The 27,047-nt window shown below is 39.8% G+C and overlaps 1 protein-coding gene across 1 annotated transcript in view; it reads left to right on the top strand.

Annotated features, from left to right (window-relative positions):
* Positions 1–11,570, top strand: part of gfra1b (gdnf family receptor alpha 1b) — a 28,154-nt gene extending 16,584 nt beyond the window's left edge. Inside the window, exons 8-10 of the mRNA XM_085360758.1 lie at positions 851–1,047; positions 10,665–10,712; positions 11,418–11,570. Of these exons, the coding sequence (XP_085216884.1) occupies positions 851–1,047; positions 10,665–10,712; positions 11,418–11,570 (398 nt within the window). The remainder of the gene's footprint in view (positions 1–850; positions 1,048–10,664; positions 10,713–11,417) is intronic.
* Positions 11,571–27,047: the final 15,477 nt, after the last annotated feature.

Raw genomic sequence — 27,047 nt, forward strand, 5'->3', positions numbered from 1 at the left:
CCTGCAGAAATAACTTGTCTCCCATCTTTGCATTATTCTTTTCTGCTTGGGGTCAGACTCACCAGGTGTGTTAGACTTAAAAATATCGCTATAAATTGTATCAGATCTGAGATGCCAGAATTTAACTCCAGTGATTCAACAATACTGGTCATAAAACTCAATATGTTATGTTATGCAGATATTATATACGTAAATTAACATTTAACATTACTTTGGACAGTATCACTCTAATAGAGAAATAACTGTTGAAGTGAGCCTGAGGAGCAGCAGTAATTTGCTACATCAATACACTCACTGAACGAAGCTTGAGTATGCTTTGCTACCTTAATGACAAACAACCGACAAGAGTCCAGAGAGAACCAGGCTCAGGGAGGGACAGCCATCTGTCACATCTGGTTTTCACTGTAGCTTACTGGACAGTTTTATAACCCCATGTAAGGGACTGAGATGTTACTCTAAATCATCCATTGGTGGCTTTGTGATCACCGCAGTTGCCACTTTTGCAAACCTTACAATAAACCTTACGATGAATGTCAACTTAATCTTGCCAAAATTAGATTATAGAAATTATCTTTAAGGTTTTGGTGTTTCCTTTGTGGAGCCAATTTTGGACTGTTTTGCAAATCACAGATATTACACGCAGCCACTGCTTTTAAAGAGGCTCTTAAGAAAGGTCACGTCATTTCTTTTCCTCCTCAATTACTGAAAGTATCAATTAGTAGCAGCTTTTAGTTGGACGTTATTAAAACAGTTGGTGTCATGATACTTGCACTTATTTCTGAAGCAAATACAGACAGCTAAGACTAAACCTTGCAGAAAAGATCAATACGTTTTTACTCTTTTCTTGTAGGTAACGCCATCCAGGCTTTTGGGAATGGTACAGACGTTGGGGTCTGGCAACCCCAGCCCCCGATTCAGCCCACAGTAGACCTTAGCATCACTCGGAAGGGTAAAGCACAAACCAATAATGCTCTGGATGCGCTGACGGACATGACCAAACTGGATCTTGATGGCAACTCACTATATCACATCTGCGGGACCCTGCAGGTGAAGTTTTTGTTTGAGTATGGCCTGTATGTTTTGTCTCCCCATCAACACAGCTGCTATTTTTGAAACTAAAGGGGTTGGGAATACAATTATAGAGAAATATGACGCTTAAACCCCAATAAACAGACACTATTGTGATGATACTCATTTTAGTTCAGTTCGATGTGATTGATGGTCCCAAAGGGAGTACCTTGGCTTGTAGTCAAGAAGGCCAGATAATGAACACATAAGTACAAAAACTACACCAAACATTCAAAAATTAAATGTAAGAAATATTTGCTACAGATATATAAAAACCCAAGAAAAGCCAGTCTGTAAAAAAACAAAAGAGGTTTTTCTCCTCTTGCAGTTTTATTCGACTCTGTAGTTTTTAAACTGTACCAAAAGCCAATATAGGCTACCAGTGTCACAAATCTTAAATTACAGAGTGAACAAATTAAATTCTATTAAACTCACAGGGATGATGTCAATCAGTGTACACCTCCACTGATCTCATTAACTAGGAAATTTTTAATTGCCTTCTAAGGAGCTACTCGCTTAAGCAAAAGGGCACTGTGCTGCAAGGTAATGGTCCATCCTTCTACTTCATTGTTTAGAGTAATCACAGCACTGCCTGCAGCACATATAGAGGAGTACACATCCCAGCTGAACAGACAGTGGCAAGCAATATGATATGCACATATGAAACACATAGGTTTCAAAATGGGGTGAATGTAATCGCCATGACCCCAAAAATTATGCTTCAAATTGCACAAAAAAAAAATCGTAATTTTTTTTTTACATATCAACATTTACACTGAGCTCACATAAGCACGTGAATTTCTAGATATGTACATTCTCATGAATTAGAAGCATTAGAGCTCACATAATCAGCCATGCTACTCTAGAATACCCAAATAAATAAAAATAAAAATACAGGGCTGAAAAAGAGCGTAATAGGTCTCCATTCAGGGAAAATGAATATAATTTAAAGGTCTTCCAGAAAATATTCAGATAACTGTCCAGGCTTCTTTTCCACCTTTGGAGGATTCACAAAGCTCTCCAAACTTGTAAAAGAATGCGGCTGAATCCAAATTGAGACCTAAACATCAGATAGAGATCTATTCAGAGCTGCTGCCTGAGTGTCAGACGTCTGGCTCTGTCACCTTGATGGATCAGGGATGGTTTTATGATGGCATGCACAGAATCCCCCCTCCTGGGCAGAAAGATGAGATGTCAGTGTGGAGTCAGTTTCCTAAGCTGTCATGTCAAAGCTAATTGGTTGCCACTGTAACATCAGAAATGGCCCACAGGGGTAGTGTGTATGTGACTGTGTGTGTTTGCAGAGCAGGGACAAAGTATCATCGCATGGATGAACCAAATGTGTTTTCCCCCCTAATGTTAAATGGTGAAATAGAATGAGATTACAGCTACGCAGTTAACTTTGTTACAACTGTAGCAGCTCGTAGTTCAGTGATAAAGTGGAATCACCTCCTGGTTGATTACCAACCCCAGTCAACTGAGTTTACATCAATGTCAGCCCAGACTTGACTTTTTACTGTAGATATAAAATGTCATCACTTATTTTTTGTTGTTTGTTTGTTAGAGATTTGTGTGGAATGGAGTTGTAATTAACACATTCTTGTGTTTTTGAAGGTCACAGCAACCACTGACTGCCTCACTCTAATCAGTCCAAGTGAATATTTGTTCCTACCCTCACCTAACCCCAATCGGTCATGAGCCTGGTTCTGCTGTTAAAAGGGAGTTTTTCCTTCCCACTCTCGCCAAAGCGCTTGCTCATAGGGTCATATGAAAGTCAGTGTTTTTTCTGTTTTCTTTGTAAAATTGTAGGGTCTTTATCTTACAACTACGGAGCCCCGCAGGGGACATGGGAGAAAAAAAAATTATGATGAACTTTTGCGATATCTCGCAAAACTAATTAGGGATCTCGCAAAAGTTGAATTCCAACAATGGCTACTTAGTTGTAATATTACTCTTTCTGGGTCACAAAATAAACTTTTAAGATATTTTGAGGCGTGAATGTAGTTGTGTAAACGTCAGATATCTGCTAGGTTTACAAGACATCACATATTTGCAAAAGTGCTCCGACGTTTTCGGAGATCTGACACCCACCATCTCGAAGCTAACGGGAGGTCGAGACCTACTACAGCCGGGAGGAACACCGCTTTCCCGGCACGTCGTGCCTCGACCTCTCGGTCGGCTTCGAGCTGGCGGCCTCCGAAGATCCCGAGTTTGTTTTGCGAGATCTCGAGTTTAAAAGCAAAACTTTTGCGAGATCTCGCAAAACTTTTGCGAGATCCTGAGTTTAAAAGCAAAAGTTTTGCGAGATCCCGAGTTAGTTTTTGCGAGATCTCGCAAAAGTCCGTCTTAATTTTTTTTTCTCCCATGTCCCCTGCGGGGCTCCATATACAACATAAACTGCCTTGAGGCAACTGTTCTTGTGATTTAGCACTATATAGCTGATCGATTCCATTTACATGTGAGACACTAATTCGTCTGCAAACACTTGCCAACTACTTGCCAAACAGTAAACCGGAAATGGAGAAGATTCACCTTCAAAGTTAAAGGCTCACTGTTTACTTTGAAGCGGAACAATCTCCATTTACAATTTGCATCACAGTTTCACTTCTGCTCCTTGAGTGGTTGATGACTGTTTGTAGATAAGTTGGTATCTTGCTCTACAAAAGCAATGGCTGGGGAACTTCCGGTGGCTCGTAGCACCGCATGGCCGCATAGAGAGTGACCTCCGGCACCAACCGTGTGTTTCCCCGGACTCGAGAGCTGTATTAGGGCTACATTGCCATTTTTCGACTCAAGAATGAGTGGGGATAAATCTAAAAAGGGAGGATACGGGCTACGAAACATTCTTGACTGTGAAATGGAGAAGGACGCCGCGGCTAGTGAGGCAAGCCTCGCATCGGGACAAGATGGCGACCGAGGTGAAGGTCTGGGTTGGCTTCGGGATGCTGTGAGTAGCGTACTGGTGGCCGAAATGGCTACATTGCGTACCGAATTGAAGAGTGACTTCAAAGCATTCGGTACGGAATTTCGGGAGGATGTAAAGAAGCAAATGGCCGAACTCTCTAAGGAATTGAATCAAAGATTACACGAGATGGCGGATCAGGTGGAGGAGATGACTGGTCGGCTAAAGCACGTCGAGGACAACATGGCTGACTCGGAACGCTGGGACATTGGTGTTAGGGATACACTTGTGCAGCTGTTGGAAAATCAACGGGCGCTTCAGGAAAAGGTGTCCGATATGGAGGGCCGCGCTAGACGCAAGAACATCCGGATCTACGGCGTACCGGAAAACTCGGAGGGCTCGTCGGTGACTACCTTTGTTGAAAATCTGATCAAAGAACACCTAGGCGAAGATTTCGGCCCGGACCGTGCTCTCGGCATTGAGCGCGCACACCGCGCGTTGGGACCAAAACCACCCCCGAACGCCCCACCACGCTCAATAATAGTGCGCTTCCTCCGGTTCTCTGTTAAAGAAGAGATTCTCCGCACGGCGTGGAACAAAGGGGTACATATCCAAAACAAACGGGTGTATTTCGATCATGACTACTCTCTGGAAGTGCAGAAAAGGAGACGGGAATATATCCCAGTTAAGAAGGCTTTGAAGGACAACGGGATCCGTTTCCAGACACCACTAAGTAAGATGCGAGTGTTTTATGCGTCAGGCAATGTCCTATATAATACCGCGAGCCAAGCTGCCGAGGATTTAAGAAAGCGGGGAATAGCCGTGGGTAAGATCACCTTGGGGAACCAAACCAACAGGATGACAGAGGACACGATAAAGCAGCTACTTCCTTGGGAAACGCAGACAGCACACTGCGGGGGCGGCTTCCAGCAGCACGTGCAGGAAAAACTCCAAGCATTCCGGAGGGAGCAAGAAAAAGTGTCAGCAGACGAGTGAACAGCTGATGGCGGGACAACGGTGAGATAGCTGGCGGTAGAGTTTTGATAATCTAACCGCAGGAACACTGACTTTCGTATCCTTCAGAATTCATATTTCTTTAGGTTGGTGCCTACGGACATGGTTAGAGAACCACCACGTTATGTCTAGTAGCGATAAGAGACTGTTTCGTTTATTTTTTGCCCTTTTTTGGCTTTTTTGTCGGTCACTCCCCTCTTGTCGGATGAGGGGCCCCACCCTGTGGCCAGTCCCCTCAATGTCAAAGGATACTGTTATATCCTTTGTATTGGAAGCTCCTGTTAATGTTTTGTGTGTTTGCTGTTCAGTGAGTTCTGGTTGTGATGTTCTGAGGTCTGGGTTGATTATGTTGTATTCCACATATCCACTTGATGGCTTATAATTTCTATAAAATGCTGTCACTAAATGTAAATGGCCTGAATAGCCCTATTAAAAGAAGCAAATTAATTGCCAAATTGAAAAAGGAGACAGTAGACTTGGCATATTGGCAAGAAACTCATCTAGATAATGCAGAACACGAGAAATTAAAAAAGATGGGTTTCAGACATACATTTTATTCATCGTATAGGGCCGGGAAAAAACGAGGAGTAGCTATCCTTATCTCAAATAAAATAAAATTTGAACATATATCTACTATAAGTGATAAGGAAGGTCGGTTTGTTTTAGTAAAAGGTAGAATAGAGAATAAGACGGTCACACTATTAAATGTCTATGCACCCCCAGGAAGCAACGCAAGCTTCTTTAAGAAGATATTTGATTTGATCTCTAAGGAAACGGTGGGAACTCTTATTTGTGCAGGAGATTTTAATTTACTGTTAAATCCCAGATTAGACTCAAATAATAGGGACAGGAAAAGCACGTCTGGAGGGAAACGGGTTAAAGGAATGTTAACGGAATTAGGGCTTATTGACGTGTGGCGATCTATCCATGGGTCAGCGTCAGGATTCACTTTTTACTCTGCTCGACACTCAGTGTATTCGAGGATAGATTACTGTTTTATGTTTAATAGGGATTTACACAGGATAAAAGATTGCAGAATAGGTCCAAGAGATGTCTCTGACCACAGTGGACTTTATATAACGTTACATTTGGACGGGACACGGAAGACAACTTTGTGGAGACTAAATACCGGTATGTTAAATGACCCCGCTTTTGTGAAACAAATGACAGCCGATCTTAACTTGTACCTGCAGGACAATGATAATGGAGAGACAAATCACAGTATTGTATGGGATGCAGCCAAAGCTGTCCTCAGAGGTAAAATAATTGCGTGGTCAACCATGATTAAAAAGAAAAAGTCACAAGAATTGTTACAACTGCAGAATAGATTAATGGCCTTGGAACAGTCAGGTCTAAAGGATAAAAATACTACAGTAACCCACCAGATCAGACAGATTAAGCAGGAGATAGATAAGATATTGAGCGAAGAAGTAGAGAAAAACATAAGGTTCATGAAACAGAGGTATTATGAGGCGGGGCCTAAGGCGGCGAAGCAGTTGGCGTGGCGGATTAGAAAACAGCAAGCTGAAAATAATATTTATAAGATTAGAGACCCGGTTGGTAACAATGTTGTAACTGACCTGGATAAAATTCAAAAAGCGTTTGAAAAGTATTACAAATCCTTATATAGTCAATCTACTCAGGGTGATGTAAATAAGATGACTGACTTTTTGAATTCCTTAGACCTGCCTACGATTGGTCGAGAAGCAAATAGTAAGTTAACGTCCTTAATATCTCGGGAAGAAATAATTAAAGCTATCTCCAGCCTTAAATCCAATAAATCACCAGGTACCGACGGGCTCCCTGCCGAATGGTACAAAACCATGAGGGAAAGCCTTCTTCCCCTGTTGGAAACTAGTTTTAACTACATTTTGAAAGGAGGTCTGGTACCTCCCTCTTGGAAGGAGGCCTTCATATCGGTTTTGCCAAAGGGGGGACAGGATAGACTAAACTGCAAATCTTATAGGCCTATAAGTGTCCTGAACTCAGACTATAAACTATACACAACTATTTTGGTGCGAAGAATGGATGCTGTAATGCCTTCTTTGATTGATGAAGACCAAACGGGTTTCTTGAAAAATAGACAAACCCACGATAATATTAGACGAGCTTTAGACATCATCGAACACATTAATAATAAGAAAAAAAGCTCAATTATTCTTAGCTTAGATGCTGAAAAAGCATATGATTCAGTGAATTGGGACTTCCTCTTCCTAGTGATGAAAAGATTTGGTTTCTGTAGCGAGTTTATAAGATGTTTCCAAGCTCTTTATTCTCTCCCTACTGCCAGAATAAAAATTAACGGTAGCCTCTCCGATACTATTTTTTTAGAACGAGGATGTAGACAGGGGTGTCCAGCAAGCCCCTACCTCTTCAACTTGTTTATCGAACCTCTAGCCCAGGCTACACGTCAGGAAACATCGTTGAAAGGGATTGTAATAGGAGGGGACGAGTACAAGGTGTGTTTATATGCAGATGATGTCTTGGTGACAATCATGGATCCCAGCTCAGGTATACCAGTATTAATGGGGATGTTGGAAACATATGGCCTGTATTCAGGGTATGTCCTTAATGTCAAAAAAACTCAAGTTCTGTCATTTAATTTTTCTCCGGACCAGACACTACTGGCAAAATTCAAGTTTAATTGGGAGGCAACTGCTATCAAATATTTGGGAGTGTTTCTGCCTAGAGATCTGACACAACTGTACGATATTAATTACAGTCGTATTAATAGAGAAATATATAGCGATCTCAACATTTGGGCCTTGCTCCCTCTCGACCTTGGCAACAGGATACAGATAATTAAAATGAATATTCTCCCCAAACTACTCTATCTTTTTCTTGCTTTACCTATTCAAATTCCAGAGAAGCAATTCAGGGAATGGAATAAGCAGATTTCGAGATTCATTTGGCTTAACAAAAGACCACGGGTGAAGTTCTCTACTTTGCAGTTGCCGAAAGACAAAGGGGGCTTGGCTCTACCTTCATTAAGGAATTACTACTTATCTGCTCAGCTGAGGTCCTTGGTGTGTTGGTGTAATCCATCTTTTTGTGCGAGGTGGAAGACTATTGAGATGTCTCTCTCAGACACGCCAATCCAGTCTAGACTTGGTCACGCGGCTTCTGATTTGGACGATACCTTGACGCCCAGCCACTGGGTCACTTTTACATTAAAAATATGGAGGGGAGTGGTCAAGCAGGCGCAACTCCAGGAAGAGATAAAACTTCTGAGGTGGCCAGCGTATGACCCTGATTTTCTACCTGCTTCCCACGATAGTAGATTTAAACAATGGGTGTGGCATGGAATCACTGCTGGGTGTTTGGTTATTGTAAAATCTAAAATTATGGCTTTTGATACCCTATGCAAGACTTACGATCTCGGGAAACAAGACTTTTTTCGATACTTGCAACTCCGTGACTATATTGGCAAAAGACTGAAGAGCTGTGTCCGTGGAGACTTCTCGATTGTTAATATTTTCATTGATGCTTATGACTCTGGGAGTAACAGAGCCTTGATAAGTAAACTGTATAAATGTCTGACTAAGCTCAAAGGGCACTCAACGATTTACATAAAGCAGAAATGGGAAAAAGAAATGGACATTGTGATTACAGAAGATGGGTGGGCACGGATCTGGGAGACACAGTTTACCACGACTAACTCCAACATGTGGCGGGACTTCTGCTGGAAGAACATTATACGCTATTTCATAACGCCTAAACAGAAGTCTAAATTCAGTGCTACACCTGCGTTTTGCTGGAGGAATTGTGGGGAAGTCATGGCTGATTACGGTCATATATTCTGGTCCTGCCCACTCATACGACCCTTCTGGACGGAAGTTATAAAGATAATTACAGAGGTGTTGGGATTCCACGTGTCTTGTACATTTACCTCATTGTATCTGGGGTATTTTACAGACGATTTAGTTGCAGATGATGTTTACCTTCTGAAAGTTCTCTTGGCTTCTGCGAAGAAGGCCATAACAAAACGCTGGCTCTGTAGAGATCCTCCCACTGTAACACTTTTTACCTCTATAGTGGAAGACGTCAAATTGATGGAATGTATGACTTTCACTCTGCGACTGCAGGGAGATTTGGGAAGGAGACGGTGGAGAAAATGGCTGGACTTTACAGCTTGTGGCAGCACCCTTTGATGCATAGAATTAGCAATGCAGACTTGTTGACGTATGTATGTGTGGATGTGCAGATGTATGTACAGGTGTATGTTATCTTCCCATGACCTCATACTGTTTCTGTTTTTTCTTTTTTCTTTTATCTTGTTGCATAAAAATGTTCCTAAACAAATAAAAAGTGTCAAAAAAAAAAAGCAATGGCTGGATGTTTTTGGTGCAACACCTTATACCTCTTTTCAACCATAATCACCTTGCAACACCAACAACCACTCACCAACTGGTCAGAGAATACACAGCAAGTGATGTTTGTCAGGAGATCACTGACTAGTCTCTAGGCCTGTGTTACTGGCTCTATAACTACAATTAAAAGCATCTCACTACAGTTTTTTTAATTACGCAAACTACTATGGCACTTTTTGAACACCATTTTTATATTTTTCTAATTTTGTAGTGGTATAATTAAAGATAAAACTAAAAAGGAAATGTACCAAAACCAATCCAATCAGATCATTAAAAGCTTGAAAAGCTTGAAAAGAACACTAAACTGACCTTGTGTTAATATTGTATTTTAGAGTATTTCACATAGCTCAAACTTATTTTAATTCAACAGGTATCGAACTGTATGTATGAGTACGCAATTCTAAACCATCTTATTTGCAATAATGTCTGCTAAGTGACACTTTAAAAAAAAACTGCTGCAGGGAATTTTCATAGCAGTGGCAGATAATGACATGCAAATGGATATTTCAAATATCAAATGCAATAGTAGGAAATCGATTTAGTGTGCTGATTCTGACATTTAACATCATAAATGGCATGTTTTGCTTGATTGTGCTTATAGCAGCTCTAGCTCCTGAAATTTTTGGCCCCACCAACACACACTCAGATATCTGCTATTCTCCTCTGATAAATACCATGGGGCTATATTTTTAAATGAGATGATATCACATACTTTAAGCGAGACAATCTATCATATTGGCTTTTAATAGCGATAATATGATTTATCACCAGTAAAACATCCTCTAGGAGAAAAGACCTCCGATAGAATTAATCATTCTTCTCCGCAATCCTGGTTCATAGAATTTTTTTCTACTTAAGAACCAACACATGGGGTGTTTATTGTGTTTCCAAACTGCTATAGAGTCACTTTATCATTTATGTTCTCCATCTGTATCTGTGAGTTTGCCTTTTGTTTGTGCGTATAGCTGTGTTTGTGCAAATGCATGTGGGTATTTTTATGTTTGGCTGAAAAGGTTTTGAGCCATCTGGGAAAACTTCTAATGCATTAGACTGTCATAACCTTGAGCTTGAACAAAGCAGGGACACACTTTTTCACAAACATGCACTTGAATCCTATACATCTTGCACAAGGGGGAAGATTATTCCAAGAGTTAAGACCTCTAATATATGGGCATTGCAAAATAAAGCAGTCTGCTATTTTCATTTTTGCACCTCTCCAAGTCTGGGTGTAATCTGAAATACTTACAAACCCATTAAAAAAATAAATAAATGAAAGCTAATGTCTCTATTTTTTCGTGTTTTCCTCACAGGCTCAAAAGCTAGTGTCAAATCAAACAGTGGACTCCGCTCTGTGTGTGGTAAGAACTGTTTTATTCTGTGAAGTCAAATAATAGTGGACTTGTAGGAGATATGAAATACAATAATTCTTTAGTTCTACATAATTATGCAGCATTGAAAAAGAAAGCATTCACAGGAGTCTATGGCCATGGGCATTCAGGTGTGTCTTATAGTCTCTCGGCAAATTTCACCCCAAGGTCAAACGATGAGAGTTTGCAGCTCAGAAGAGTTGCGAAAGAAAAAAACACTCAAGCGCTCAAGACTGTGTAGACCTCAGTTAGGATGTTAAATGTTAAAGTTTACAACAGTGCAATTCAAAAAAGATTGAACAAGTATGGTTTGTTTAGAGGGAAAGCTTTTTCTCTCCTAAAAACCCCCAAAAAACAAAAACGACATGAGGCAGCAGTGCTTAGGTTTGCAAAGCTGCACTTGAACAAACCCAAAGATGTCTCGAGCAATTTCCTTATGGACAGATCAGACCAGAGTGAACAGCTCATACCAACTGCCAAGCTTGATGGTGGAGAGTTGATAATTTAACAAAACTGATGGAAGGTCACCAAAATACGAGTATATACAGCCACAAAGCTCTACATAGCTAAATGTAACCTGAGGTGAATGACATATACAGTATATACACATATATATCTGAACTTTGATGCATCAGTATCAACAAATCTTTCATGAACTTTCCACTTCGATTCTTACATCTTAATCTTTTCTCTTAGAACCATCAACTGGATGAGTCCAACGACTCAAACGCCATTGCTAGAAGTTCGCCAGCTGAAATCACCTGCTCACACCCCTCAGTGATGCTCCTCGCGCTGGCCTTTGCTCTCACATCAACACTACTGCAGCTTGAAGGTTTCCTGCTTTTGTAGACTCTGAGGACTATCGCTCAACATTTTTATCTGGAGAACTGATCGGACCCTTTTTAATTTAGGCATCTGCCCAACTGCAGCAGCTACATTTTTCTTTAATTAGAAGCGACCAAACAGCACGGTAAGAACAGTGAAATCAGGCAACAGTGGATTATATCTAAGGATGACATGTTGGCTGCTGTGTGGAAAACAGACTTGCTGAATCTGTTGCTGAGATATCAGCTCATTTGCCTTCCTTGCCTCATGGGGGCAATTTGGTGACTTCAAGAATCTGATTCATGCTTAGGAGCATTCTTTTTTTTAAGGGGTGGAAATAAACTCTGTGATCTGATGTGAATAAATGCATTTCTTTGGCAGCCGCTGCATATTTGACTGAATAGACTGCCAACATGCTGAAGAGTGTTTTAAGCATAAAATGCATCATTCTTTGCACAACTGTGCTATGATTTGCCCGTCAATAACCTTGATTTAGGTCACGAAAAGCAGAAATGGAAAAGCGTTAAACTAAAAGCGGACAAAATTGACAAGTAACATTTACTGGTGTGACATTTGATTCATCAAACACTGAAACTCATTCCAATTTGTCAAGATATCCTCAAAGGACAAAAAAGACACATCTGCCAGAAGAAAGTAACACATTTTTCTTCTACACATTCAGTACTTGGTATAGACTAGTTTTGTATATTTGATTGTCATGGTGCTTTGTGGCTTTATCCCATCGCCTTTGTAAAAATGACACACGAGTGCACACTCTATTACTGCATGCTGCTGTTAGCCTGTAACATATTGTCTGTAATATTTTGGGATTCTATGTTAGTATCTGGTGACTGAGGCGCCTCAGCTTTATCCAGCTTAGCTGTGATCTATGAAATGTGATGAGGTGTGGTTCTTTTCCTCACGTGATTACGGATATGACTTTATCGTGTGACTATATTTTGATGGTAAAGTGCATAATGTTAGCTTAAACGGTATTTTTCTCTAACGTCAAACTCTCTGTAACAGTACCAAGAACATAAAGAATTCACAAAAGTGACTCTAATGGCTAAAAAGTCAAATATGCTTTGTTTTGTTTGATCCCGGCTCTTCAGTCTGCCAGTATTCTCATTTCTTTCTGGGGTTTGATGAATAAAGGATGTGAACATACCCACAACTAGTGCAAACGCCAAAAGACAAAAGCCAAAAGACATTAATTGCTGGCAATTACTGCTGATGCAAATGGAGGAAAAGATTAAAAAAAACCATTATGTACTTAATGGCACCGCAATTATCAAAGACATTCAAAGAGTATACAAAATAATGAAGACTTGTTTTAAAACATCCCTATCATTACCAAAAATGTGTAAAGTGTGTCTCTTATTATAATCCTGTCATATAGGAGCCTTGTTGATATCTAAGCTAAAGCCTGTAATGATGCACTTCTTGGCTGTTGTGCATCAGCCAGGGTTTGGGTTAAACACTCAGACACTTTATGTACAAGTTACAATTTGGTCATTTGGTGTTTGGCAATCTGCTGAAATAAAAATGATGAACATTGACCTATTCTGGTTTCCACGATAGCGGATCATGGATCGTGTCATTTCTTTTCCCTAATGCTTGTCTTTTTCTATATATAAGGGACACCTGTAAAGCAGGATTATAAGATAGCACCTGGCAGACAGGCTGCTGTTGTCAGTCAGATTGCATCAGCGCCGGCACAAAGTGACACAAGTGGACAAGGACGCAGGCAACAGAGGACAGATTTCTCAGTGGACTGAAGAGGGGCATGCATTGCCAAGAATATGGCCCACAGGTTTGGCACAGTGATGGAGTGCTTGACCTAGACAGAGAGCTAAAGATTTATTAGACATGTCACCAGAAAACAAAAAGGGCCAAAACATCCTCTTCATGTTATGTATGAGATGGAAATGACAGCTGTGCATGACAATGCAGAAGGAAAGTGTGGGATTTTAACAGAATTAACTAGCAACTCTGGCTTTGTGCAGCAGTGGCAGAAACTCAGCCAATCAACACATCCAAACCTCACTAATTAACATATAATGTTTGTTGATGTAAAAAAAAAAGTGTAAATGTGACATTTTAAGGAAGGTTATAGACCTGGATTATTTCTTTTCTATAGTGAAGATCTCTTACTGGTGCCCACTGGTGAGTTTTAGGTACTTGTATATATATTTTCTTTATTCTGTGTCTAGATGGTTTCTGATTTCTTATTTTGAGGTGGGTATCAATGGGTTTTTTTTTTAAGTCTTTAAAAAAAAACAACTAAAAATTACACTTTACAAAATGTAAAATTAACCTTCATATAACCACTGAAAACCAAAACTGCTCCACAAACATCTGCAGTATCTTATCACAGCTTCATCTTAACCCAACTAGTCATGTGATTGCCTGGCCTGGGCCACAGAAGAGCTTCAAATCCAGCAGAAGGACCGATATTTTCTCCTCTGTGTTCAGAGGAGGAACAAGAAGGTCAATGCCACTACAAAATTATTCACGTGCATGTTTCTAAGCAAACTGTCTGAAATCGACTTCATCATGACAGCATGAGGTCTCAGTGTCCTTTAGTCTGGAACTGTGCACACAGACCACTATAACACAAAGCCAGCTAAACTCAACTGTAACTCAACTGGCATTTGCCAAAGAACACCAGAACCGGCAGGTCTGCCGCTGGGGTCCTGCTCTCTCTTCGGACGAGAGCAGGTTCACAATGAGCACATGTGAGAGACGCGAGTCTGGAGACATCTTGGCAAATGTTATACTGCCTGCAACATTATGCATTAGATGTTGTTTTTGATTCAGGTCGGCGTCGGATTCATGCATGACTGCAGCGCACTGAAGTGTATTGTAGAGCTGTGACAATCTTCCTCCCTGCTGTGCTGTGCTCCTCACACAAAGGAGCAGCAACCAGTCCTGCTCCTCGGTTGATGCCTTCCTTTGGCCCTGTCCAGCTCTCCTCATGTAACAGCACAGCTCCTGGTATCCTCTTCACTCTTCTGAAACTGGAACAGCAAACTTTCTTGCAACAGCATATAAGGATGTACAATCTTCCTAACTGGACAGATTGATATCCCTGAAGTTTAGCTGGCTTTGTGTTATAGTGTGATTATCAAGTGTTCTATTAATTTGTGTGGCAGTGTAATTTCAGACACATTTAACCCATTCACTCAGTGAGTGCCCAAGGAGCAGTGTGTACGGTACCTCAGGGTAGCCATTCAGTGGATTTGAACCCCCGACCTTCTGATCATGGGCCACCACTCTACCTGAGCAATCCCTGCCCCAATGCTTAAAATAACAAATATACTATGGTCATGAAATTTAAAATTAACTGATTTTGAGCAGGCATTGGCAAAGTATTTTATGTTTCTTTATGGAAAAAAAAATGTTTTGTTTTGTTTTTGTTTTTTAAAAAGAAGGAAACTCTCCTGAACTACCACAGCACTATATACACATTAACATACAACATTACATTTAAAGATACCATTTAGAGCAATGAATGACAGTGCAGTTTAAAAGTTCAACTTTTAAGAAAGAAGTTGACTGAAGCCTTAACTCATAGCTATCATTTAAACCTGTGATTAATGCTATTGCTCCCAGGTTTACTGTTCTCCTGCTGTAAAGCTCCAAGGACTGGAAGATAGACTCGCCACCCCAACCCTTCTACAATTTATAAACCCACTCCATGGTCTATTCAGTCCCAGTGTTCACCCTTGGTATAGATTAAAGTGGACACTGATAAAATAGTTCAATCATGGCAGTGTTGCCTGGTAGGGATCACATCTAATTACTCTAACTCTGACCTCTGCAGCACCATTGTTTGACCACCTCAGAACTACTCTGTGGATTTCACCTTTGCTATTAACCAACAGAGTGGCAGCAATTTCACTTTATTACTTCAGTTTTGTTTTTTGTTGTTGTTTTTGTTGTGCTCAAATGTCAGGGTGAGCCTGACTTTTTACAGTAAACACTCCTTGGTATCGGTTATTTTGTGATGCTTCTCTTCACATCTTTGTGCAGGGGCAAAGATAAGCACTAGTCATCCAGACTCTTGATTGAACACTTAAGTCAAAACCTTAAGCTCTACTAAGATACTGATAAAGAAAATGGAGTGGAGATAATATAGTACAGATGGTTATGACCTTTGAATGTCCAGGCTAGAGGACAGGCCCATCGCTCTGTTTTATTCTTGGTATGATTTTGCTTTAATCATAATCGGGATTAGCTTTAGCATGTGATATATTTAACACTTGAAACAGCCAGAAAACTATAGGCTATACTAACTTTAGATAAGAAAATGGATGCTACTGCAAAAATAATAGTCACACCTGATCCAAATGTGCAAATTTACTCCAACCTCACACTAAGAAAAAGTCAACGTGAGGTCACTCAGCTCCTATGAAGTTCTCCATTTTCCATAAAGCTCGATAAAAGGTTCACTTCAGAATGGTTAAAGATTGGACTTATCATGTGATATATTGGTGTGTAGATCGTATAACTAATAAAATGCAATAGTTGCTTAGCAGAGCGTGGTGGAGCACTACATTGGCTCTTTCCTTCTTTTATCTCTTTGATGCCGAGATGAAATCTATAGCCAGTAAGATGAGAGATGATTCTGTGATTAAACTATGATTTTATGTTGCTTATGTTGGGAGAAAGATGTTTAGAGGATTCAGTATTAAATCTCTTAGTGATGAAATTGTCTCACTGTTTGAGCAACAGTAAGTGTAAAACTGTGGAAAGTCATGCTGCCTGACCAGGAGTTCAGCACCATGGAGAGCACCGTCTCCACAGAGGGCAGCCTGGGGTGAAAACTGGAGAGTATGAGACCAGCTGTTCTCAATCAAAGTAATGAGTCTCCCACATCAGAGTTTGACCCGGACTAATTTTAAATTACTAAAAGTCCATCCATTTTCCCATGACCAATTCAGAATCTGTAGGCCGTCATCCTACTCGGACATTTTCTAAGGTAATGTATCTCCAACTTCTTAAAAAAACCTTAATATTGCATAGTGGCTTTGCAGCTGTTCCTTATTCCGGCAGGTTCTTTTAAAAAGAAAGATTTGAATGATATTCTCTAAAAGTTAATTCCTGACAATAATTATTATACGTGTTTCAAAAGGGAGACATATTGTACTTTGAATGCAGTATTGCATATAGCAGCTACCTCAGAGACCTTGACTCCGTCCTTCATGATAAGGGGTATACAGCCAGCTGGTGGCTCATCATTACAGACACATGATACCTCAAATGATTGTAGCTCAGTGGAGCGTGTGCTCTGAAGCTCTCTGGTACAAGGCAGCCAAGTCACAGCTGATATATCTATCACAGCAGACTTTGGGGAGTAGTTGTATTAACATCCTCCTCAAAGCAAACATGAGATACAAACATAGCTACCACCCATATTACTCTTTAGCAGAACAGAAAATAGGTTACAGTTTAGAAAATAAATTGACAAATTTACACCTAGAAAGCCATTTCTGTCTATTTCTGTATGTTTGGACTATAATAGAAATTCTTTTTAGAAGATAAAAAAAACCCAAAAAAACATCACAGTTATAAATGAGACTGCAATTTTATGGATTCAAGTTGAGTTATTGTTTGATTTAAATGTTATATAGCACTGTATGGAAGCAGATCACTAGAAATACATCAATAAAGCTTAAGCTGACAATGAGTGCCACCTGAGTGTAGTAGCAGCATCAATTAAAGCTTAAGGAGCCACTGAGATGTACACCCAATGACTCGGTTGAAATGTTTTAAAGCCTGATAGATGTGAGTGTGTGTACAGAAAGATGAACATGTTACTGTTTGCCAATAATACACATAAATAACTTGTGTGTGCTGTGTGGAACACATTTATTGGCTTTCTTCATTAAAACCAACATACATTAACCTCTTGAAGTTTCCAGTCAACCCACAATTCAAAGTTGAGTCAAAACCTTTAGCTCTACTAAGATACTGATAAAGAACAAACAGTTCCAATATTTTATTTAAATTTTTCCAGCATAGAAAACCCCATCAATGAACAATAGGACAAGAAATAGCACAATAATAATAATCAATAGAGAAAGACAAAAAAAGAAAGAAAACATTAAAATTAGAAACTACCAGTATCCATAATAAATTAATGTCATGAATATGTAATAAACAGGGAAATTGTATTGCCCGGTACATGTTTATACAACGTGAGCTTTCTCAAGGTGAAAAGTGGAGTCCAGGATTTTGAGAAAACATTTGCTGCAGGTGTTTGCAGGTATCGAACTTTTTCCAATTGAATGACTGATAACATGTCATTGAGCCAGACACTGAAGGAGGGAGGAACAGCGGACTTCCATTCCTTTAGAATAAGTCTTTTCGCAATCATCATTCCGAGATCAATTGGCACCCGCACAGTGATAAAGAACAAATAGTTGAGATAATATAGTGCAGATGGTTACAACCTTGCGTCCAGGCTGAGGACAGACCTATCCCTCTGTTTTATTCTTGGTATGATTTCATGGCTTAAATCATAATCAGGATTTGCTCTGGTATGTGACATTAACTCTTGAAATGACCGGCAAACTCTAGGTTTTAGTTTAACTTGGTGACATGTTTTATTGTTTTAGTGAAATCCTATCACAGCTGATCAGGGTCTAAGATGACATCTTGAAATGTCATGTTTTGTGTCATCCAAACAAAAGACAGTTTTCAGTGTTTGAAAACTGAGAAAATCATTAAACCCTCACATTAGAACCAGACAATGGATGTTATTTCAAAAGTAATCAACTCAATACTATATTGTCAAAGCTGTCTCACACCTCAAATGCATCACAGAGAAAGCATTCATCATCAACAAAAACAACAACAACTTTTATAAAGGAATTAATCATGTTTTCATTTAAGACTGATGTAGCACATAGCTCACCCTAATGCAATTTTGCCAGACAACTAAACAATTAGCTCAGCCACTAAAAGAAATTAATAACTGATACATGCAAAGCCAATATAAAAGTATAAAGTGCAATATCAAATTCAAATAAGATAACTACAAGCAAGACTTGGATACATGGCAACTGTTCAAATCAGAGCCTAGTCAATACATTTTGTATTATTTACATATTTTACATATTTTACATTGGTATCAGTATTGACATCTGTATTTATAACAACACCAAATTGGTATCCGTTTTAGCAATCCTATATCAATGAGGCCGCAGTTCATAACCTCACATTTATATACCCATAAACAGCAAAGTTTTACTTATCCATGGTCCGAAAGTTTGCCGCAGTCCCAAATGAGAAAGTTTTAACATATTTATCCAATATTTTGTCCCGAAGCAACATAAGAGTGTCTTTGGCAGTGAAAAAAATACCTGCAAATGCTGCACAGCCAGCAGCAGGCTGTTTTCAGTTTGTACACTAGCAAATTAGCGGCTAACAGCTACTAACATGATAACAGTTTAATTAGCCTCTGTGCTGCAGGTGTGTTAGTCATGTGACATTCTTGCATAACTAAAAGTCAGTCAACATGACCAACAGACTGGGAAAAATGCCCACCTAAGTGCAGAAGAAGATGAAGTATTTCTGACAGCAAACATATCTTCCAGCTGGCAAACAAAGTTGGCAAGCTAACACTGCCCACTTCCTTGTGCCAAAGTGGCTGATGCTAAAGCGAACTTGGAAAGGTCCTGTGGATAGTTATGAGGAGCTAAGCTTCACCACAAAGTGGGCTATTAGTTGTATTATTAAGAAAATGTTAACTGAACAGCTAACTACATGACATGTAAAAAAAAAAATCAACCCTGTAATTCAACAAATTTCCTGTTTATTTGTTTACATGTATTCGGTCACCACTGCTGCCTAAATAAAATTTAACTTGTGTGATAAGATATTCTTTGAACAAAAGGAAAGAGGAAATTAAGAGAAGTGTAAATCTTTGAGTGAATGATGAATTGTGTGACATAATCACGAGTTTATGTCATTAGTAGGCTAAGTATAATGCAGTCAACTTCATACGTGAGAATGGACAGCAAATTATTATTTACACTGTACCAGGGCAAATGCCTGAAGACCTCTATCATGCTTCATTAACTGGCCAAATTGTTGCAATAAATAATAGCATGCCTCTGTGCTGTGGAGAAGCTTTGAATACGTTTTATTTTGCATATTAAATAAAAACGTTAAAATATGTGCGTCTCAGCAGTGTAAATGATATACAGCCTAGGGCTTTCCTGGTGATTTCTATTACTTTAATACTCATTACCCTCCTTTATCCATTATATTTAAAGCACACTTACATTAATATCTCCTGAGGTCTAAGCCTTGTCAGTTTGATTTACACTGGCACTGGTATCCAAAAGGGGGAGGAAAAAAGGAAAAAAAAAAAAACAGGATTATACTGGATATTTTTTGGCAGATTTGTCTCCTGACACACCCCCATGAATTAGATTGCTGAAAGTGACAGATTAATTACTCTCTCTTGTTAAGACCGGAGATGAACCGAGAAAAACACAAATAAAAATATATACTTTTCAATCATATGTGGATCAGGAAACTCACAAGTCTTAATTTCTGCAGTGACCAACATTCGGCCCTGGGGAAGTCAGGGGAGTCGTGTGTCTTTATTAACCTTTACAATTAAAAGTTCATCTCTAAAATAAGATCATTCATATTTATTGCAAAACTAGCAGAGGATAGCTTCAAATGATATCATCCACAACCGCGATGACTTATTCAACTATAATGGATTCGGTAAGCACGCAGCTAATACTATTTAACAGCAACAAAACAGGTTAAATTCTAACCAATGTGAGAGAATATATAAGTCACACGTACACGTGACAGAGATGAAATGAGAAAGCAGCAGGCATAAACTCAAGGATACAGGGTTTCAGTCGTTTCAGTGTCAAAATAAGCAGACAACGGATTTCAGAACCAGGTGAGAAATTTGAGATTTTTCAATGTCTAAACTAAATTTTTTGAGGATTTTCTTCTCATAATACAAAAGCTGGGATGTGCTTTGTGTTAGTAAGTGAACGACAAAAATGCAAAGCAGTTCACAGCTACACAAAAAAACTCCTGTTCAACAAGTAGTATTAAAATAAAGGCATCTAGCAGCACAAAATCTTGTAAGCCTGTTTTGACAGTGGCTTGCGAGACTGGGTTACTAAAAAGCTCTGGATGAAAACCAAACGAGCCGTGTCTTGGCCATGAGGATTGCCACTCCTTGTAGAAGAGTCAGTACAACATCCTGGAAGCTGATACAGAAAGTCTTAATGCAAGGACTATATATATATTATAATTCAGTAAACCTAGGCCAAAAAGCTAATGCAATTTAATGAAGGCATAACTTCAACTTCATAATAACAGATTTAGTGGTTCAAAAATACAATTTTATATTAGTAAAAGTCAGACAACACGGCCATCAGGTTTGGACCAGAATGGATGCCAGTTTGCCAACACTGACTGAGGTTCAGCACAGCAGTCACTCTGAGTATTTTCAGCACATTCCTCTCTGGTACTTAGCAGCGACCTCTGTTCACTTAACTGTCATTTTGAAAAATAACAGCCAGTCACACGCTGTACATCTGCCAGACTGTTTGGTCAAAAGCCCTTCGATTTTAGTGCCTTTCTGGATCTTTTTCAGACACTTAGCCAAATAGCTGGCAGTGGTAATCACATGCGGATATTAGCACTTTCAGCAAGTCATGGAATCTGGAAATAGCTTGTTTGGCCTGTGAAAGCACAAAGACCTGCTCAGTAAGTGTGTGCTGTGTGTGTATGTATATATAATTCCCAAAAGGTATTCACTCACCCATCCAAATCATTGATTTTCAGGTGTTATACACCTTCTTTGGTTACAAATGTATAAAAATCACACACTTCTACAAACATCTGTGGAAGAATGAGTCTCGGGAGTTCAGTTGTGAAATTTCTCTCTAGCAAATATTCCACAGTCAACTGTTAGTGGTATTATAACAAAAGTGGAAGCGATTGGGAATGAGAGCAACTCAGCCAAAAAGTGGTAGGTCACACGAAATCAGAGTGGGGTCAGCTGATGCTGAGGTGTATAGTAAATGGACTAATTCTTGTAAAGCACTTTCCTACTCTACCTGGGCACTCAAAGCACATACAACATGCCTCATTCACCCATTCACACCCAATCATTCAAGCAGTTTTTTCTTTGCTTAAGTGCTTTCTATCTAAAACTCACACACATTCCCATTCCACTGGATGCATCCGAAAGCAACTTGAGCTTCAGAATCTTCAGAACCTTACATGCAGAGGTGTAAAGCACTAACGGACTCTAAAGCAATGGAGACGTGCTCTCTGGAGTGACGAATCACACTCCTCCGTCTGGCAATAGTCCAACGTGGAAGAACTTGACTGGCCTAGCAACGTGGAAGTCCTGACCTCAACCTTTGGGATGAATTATAGCAGAAACTGCAAGCTAAGCCTTCTCATCCAACATCGGTGTCTGACCTCATAAATGCACTTTTGTAGGAATGGTCAAAATTCCCATAAACACACTCCTAAACCTTGGGGAAAGTCTTTCCAGAAGGGCAGAAGACATTGCTGCAAAGGGTTAGCTGACATCTGGAGAAAATGCAGTATGAATGCTGACAGATGGATGTTTTGAGCTGAAATGTAATAGCTATAATGCTGTCCATTTAAATGGTATTACCTGTACATGCAACCAATATGTCAGCTTACCAAAGAACAACTGAAACAATATCTGTAACAAAAGAGGACAATTTATTGAGAGTCTGACAGCAGCTTACCATCCATGTTCAATATCTCATACAGTTTTCTGGACTGGAGGACGTACATCCTAAAGAACTTCATCACAACCTCTCTCACATCCACTTTACACGTGTAGTTTAAAGGAAACTTAACTAACATTTGGTGGATATGTTTGCAGTCAGAATAAACTTACGGCCCCTATATGAATGGAATTTAAACAGTGTGACAGAAGAAAAAACATGTTTTTTAAATATTTGCATCAGTTACCAACACTTCTCTTATGGGACGTGTGTGTGAGTACTTTGGTCCAAATACTTGAGGTCTAGAAGAATATGTAGCAGCCGCTGATCCCTCAATGGCACCAGTAGGACAGCAGGACAGCAGGGCCTCTTCCTCAACAGAAAACTCTCCTCCACCACTAGCAAGAGAATGAACACGTGTGTGTGTGTGATTTACATTGCTGTGCTTGAGAGCCACCATCTACCAGAACCAAATTCGTTGTATGTGTCTGCACATATACTTGGCCAATAAACACGATTCTGATTTAAGGCTACTGCGATATCACTGCTAGCTCATACAAGCTTGCTCTCCGACAGCTACAGGCCACGTGAGCTCAAAGCCCCTCCCGCCAGAGTTTACTCCCCAGTCAACTGTCGTAAAACAGTCGTAAGTCTACGGAAGAGGATTAGGGCCACCGGGGGGAAAAGTGGGCTTTTCTTTTCCAGATTTCTGGGGGAGTCAGAATTCTAACCCTAAACGCAGAAATGCAACAGGCGAAAACAAAACAAGTGCAAGGTTACGAAGAACTGGCAAAAAAAGCTCAAACAACTGGAGGCCAGAAATGATGAAATAGTCAAAGAAAATATGGAATGGGAGGAAAAGTATGTACAACTGGAAAAGGACCAGAAAGAAGTGGAGAGCAGAAAGTCCGAAGCGCTCCAGGAAAAAAGCCCAATCTGAGCAAAAACACAAAGAACTGGTGCACATGTATGAGGAACAGGTGAAGCAAAACGGAGACATTCAAAAGGACAAGCTAGAGCAGCTGCAAAATAATGCAGCGTTGATGACAAAGAATAAAGAACTGCAGACCAAAAACTTGCAGTTGGAGCACAAAGAGCAAATTCAGACAGGCAACGACCTTAAAGAAAATCTCCAAGCATCAGTGGAAGAGTTCGACAAACTCCAGCAAAAGTGTAACAAAATACAAGATGAGAATGTAACACTTGCTTAAGAAGTGGAAAAATTGGAGGAGAAAAACACAGACCTCGTCGAGCAACAGAAGAAGAAGTAAAAATGTTTCTGGCTCTTCAGGTCAAAGTCAGGTGAGGATAAGGCCGAAAAGAAAAAGAAGAAAAAATGGAACAAAAACAGCTGAAGAAGAAAAATGCTGCTGGTCCTCGATGACAACAAACAGGAAACATTCTCCTGACAAGAGTGCGGATGAGGCTGCTGGGGGTTCAGCTTAGGCTACAGAACAGTAGCTTCCACTGCCCTCCTTTCTTCACCCCATCTCCATCTCGTTTCCCCTATCCACCCTTCCTCCGTCGGCCATTTATGGTTCTGCTTTGATTCAACAGAAACTGGTAGGGAAGCCTTTCGGTGGCTCCCGCCTCCACTGAAAGACACAGACATAAACACACAAACATTTATTAACATGTTCCACAGTCTTCCAGTTTGATCATTTTGATTTTCTCATCTTGTGGACAACAGCGTACACGGATGGAGATATATTGTTAACTTTCGTAATGTTTATTTATTTAACATATCCAGCTCCAGCCCCACTGCCATCCTGACAAGGATAAGCATTTAAGAAACTATGTGAAAAAATGGACAACTAACTGAATTTATGCAAACACACTGGATTTCCAATTATGTTTCACTGAATTAGAGACTCTAACAGTCTCTTCTATGTAAGAATGTCTCATGCTGATACACCTGCAAACTTGACAAAATCCAAACATGAGCTCTTTTAGATGCTTTTTGAATTTTTTCGCTCTCTGACCTCAGTGTAAGGCGGCTTGGCCCTCACTGCCACTGCTTGTTGAAAGTTCTCCTGCTTCTTGTCTTCCCCCAGTGTTGACCGCCTGCCTTTAATATCACTTACAAAGATTAGGATAAGAGTACTGTGAATGCTTAATCAGCATACACACTAACAATATGTCCTAAAAATAGGATGTTACCCAAGTTCATTTGCATGTGAAAGCAGAGAGCGAATACTTTTGGCAATTTAAAGTATATGCGGATATGCGCTCCTCGGCACTGGCACAGCAGCTCTAAAGTGCTGGGAAACTTGTGCTCGCTCTGCAGTGGAGATCAATATGTCATCCAGTTCCCACTTTGGGTTTTCTGTCACATAATCTGAAATGGAACAAGGACATTACTACTTTAATAAGTAATTGATATGGAGCAAAAATAGCACGTTTGTCATGTGGATCGTCTTAGTATATCCACTAGCCTTTGCTCATGTACATGAATTGGGAATCTTGCCTCACAATCCTTAAACTGGCAGAAGAAGACAACATGAATAAACACGAATAAAAAGAAGCATATTCCAATAAACATAATGCACATCTACTATCCCAACAGAGTGAGCATACAGTAATCAAACTAATGTCTGCTTTAAAATTAATTGAGTTTGTTATAGTCATCAGTGTTCATTGGAAATATATAAGCCTGCATTAAAAATATGATTGTCATTGGCTTAAAGCCTAGTTCTGAAGATTTTAGATCCATTTACATAAAATTAGAGTCAGAGCTTCATTTATCTATTCTAAAATGTGATTACTTGGAAATCTTTCACTTTTAGCAAAGGGGCCTTGGGGAGACATACAGCACATCTCATGTACAGCTGGCAGCCACACATAACACAGTGACAGTGGCACCACCTGTCACCTCCAGAGCTTTACACCTCGCTTTAATGAGCTGGAAGGGAATGTGACACGTGTAGATTCACTTTTGGCAGAAAAAAAGAGTTCACTTCACTCAAAGTGCATTCTCGGCACTTCAAAGAGCTAAAGGCATTCTACAGAACATGCAGAAATGCACCACTAAACATACTACTGCTCCAAAAGTGAGCTTGTGTTGCGTTCGAAACATGAATAGAAACTATTTGTAATATTTGAAAAGTGCTCTTTTATAGCTGCACTAAATGGGTTAGTCTTCTTCTTCCTGTTCGGAGCATTAAAAATATCAACACGGTGAGCGCTTCTTCGAGGAGCTCATGGCTTTTTTCCAGGAGCGCCAGCAGCTAATAAGTACACTGAGTATAAGTGAGGATTATCCAGAGCAGCACTTTGGCAGGCTGCATCTCTTTTCTTTGCCTCCTTTTTCAAATGCACATAAAACGAGAGTTATTTGCATTTAGATGTTTTTTTGTCTGCTTTGTCATTTTTTCAGAAAATATATGTGAGGAAAAATGTTAATGAGAGTGAATAATTAGCAAAAAAAACAAACATGTTTTAACTACATATTTGTCTTTTAAGGCCTTAAACTATTACCGGGTATTTAAATACAACCTCAGATGAACGACACATGACAGTAACAGAAAAGAAGCCAAAATGGAAAAGCAATATGGAAAAACAAAGTATACCCCAGGAGTTTTTAACTTGTAGAACTTAAGGTTTTCTGTGCACTTTCAGTCTCCCACGCACTCTTCTTTCCATTTATTTAATTAATTGACGTTTGAGGGCATTTATTGTTCTTATTCTTTTGTTTTTCTTTTTTTTTCTCAGAAATCCTGTTGAAGATTGCCTGGTGTGCTCAGGACTGTCCTGTTGCAGGAGTCAAATTCAGCTTTAGCTGTCAAAAAATATGACTTCAGATCCAGAGGAATTTGTCTCAATCAACTCAAGTTACCCACGTCCTGTGGCTGCAAAACAAGCCCAAATCATCACCCCTCTGCCACCGTGCTTGACAGTTGTCTTCAGGTGTTTGGTTTTTGTTGAACGTCTCACTGTCTTGTTTGTCTAAAGCAGGGGTGGGGGAACTCCAGGCCTCAAGGGTCGGTGTCCTGCAGGTTTTAGATCTGCACTTGAGCCAACACAGCTGTTTTAAATGACTAAATTATTTCCTCAACATGTATTAAAGTTACCAGAGGCCTGGTAATGAACTAATTATTTGATTCAGGTGTGGTGACCCAGGGTGATATCTAAAACCTGCATTACACTGGCCCTTGAGGCCTGGAGATATAAATGTTGAACTTAAGATATTAAAGTTAAACAGCTTGACCTCTGAGGAGAATTTGCTGGCATAGTCGACTTCCAGGAAGATTGTCAACTGAATGAATTCTGTTCTTAATGTAGATTGATGGACTTCAAATTGTTTGGAAATGGCCTTCTGATCCTTCCCAGATTGATGAACAGTTCACTGCTGATGACTTTCTTCCTTGGCATTGTATTACCACAGACACACCTGCAAAGTGCCAAAACGTGTGCTTTGATCGAGGTGTTCACACTTGTTGATGATCAGTTAATTAACGTGCATTTGATTAGCAGCACCTGGCTCCTATTTACCCTCTTAATTCACACGGAAGAAATCAGTGCGTACTTAGTTTGTCCACACCCTGCTTCTGGAGTGCTTAGACTTATTTTTTGTGAAATAAATAATGACACACACTAATGTGTCACGTTGTTGTACATCTGTGTCATATTTACCGAATTTTACAACCTGCTGAGGACCAGATGATATGTAAAACCTAAGAATTTTAAAAAAGGCTTAAAAAAAGTTAAAAGACTTTACCACACAAAAGATTTCAAGGTCTGT

Source organism: Diplotaxodon limnothrissa, linkage group LG8 (genome assembly GCF_057381915.1).
Source record: "Diplotaxodon limnothrissa isolate DT_005_m linkage group LG8, D_limnothrissa_male_GT1.1, whole genome shotgun sequence".
Classification (NCBI taxonomy): Eukaryota; Metazoa; Chordata; class Actinopteri; order Cichliformes; family Cichlidae; genus Diplotaxodon; species Diplotaxodon limnothrissa.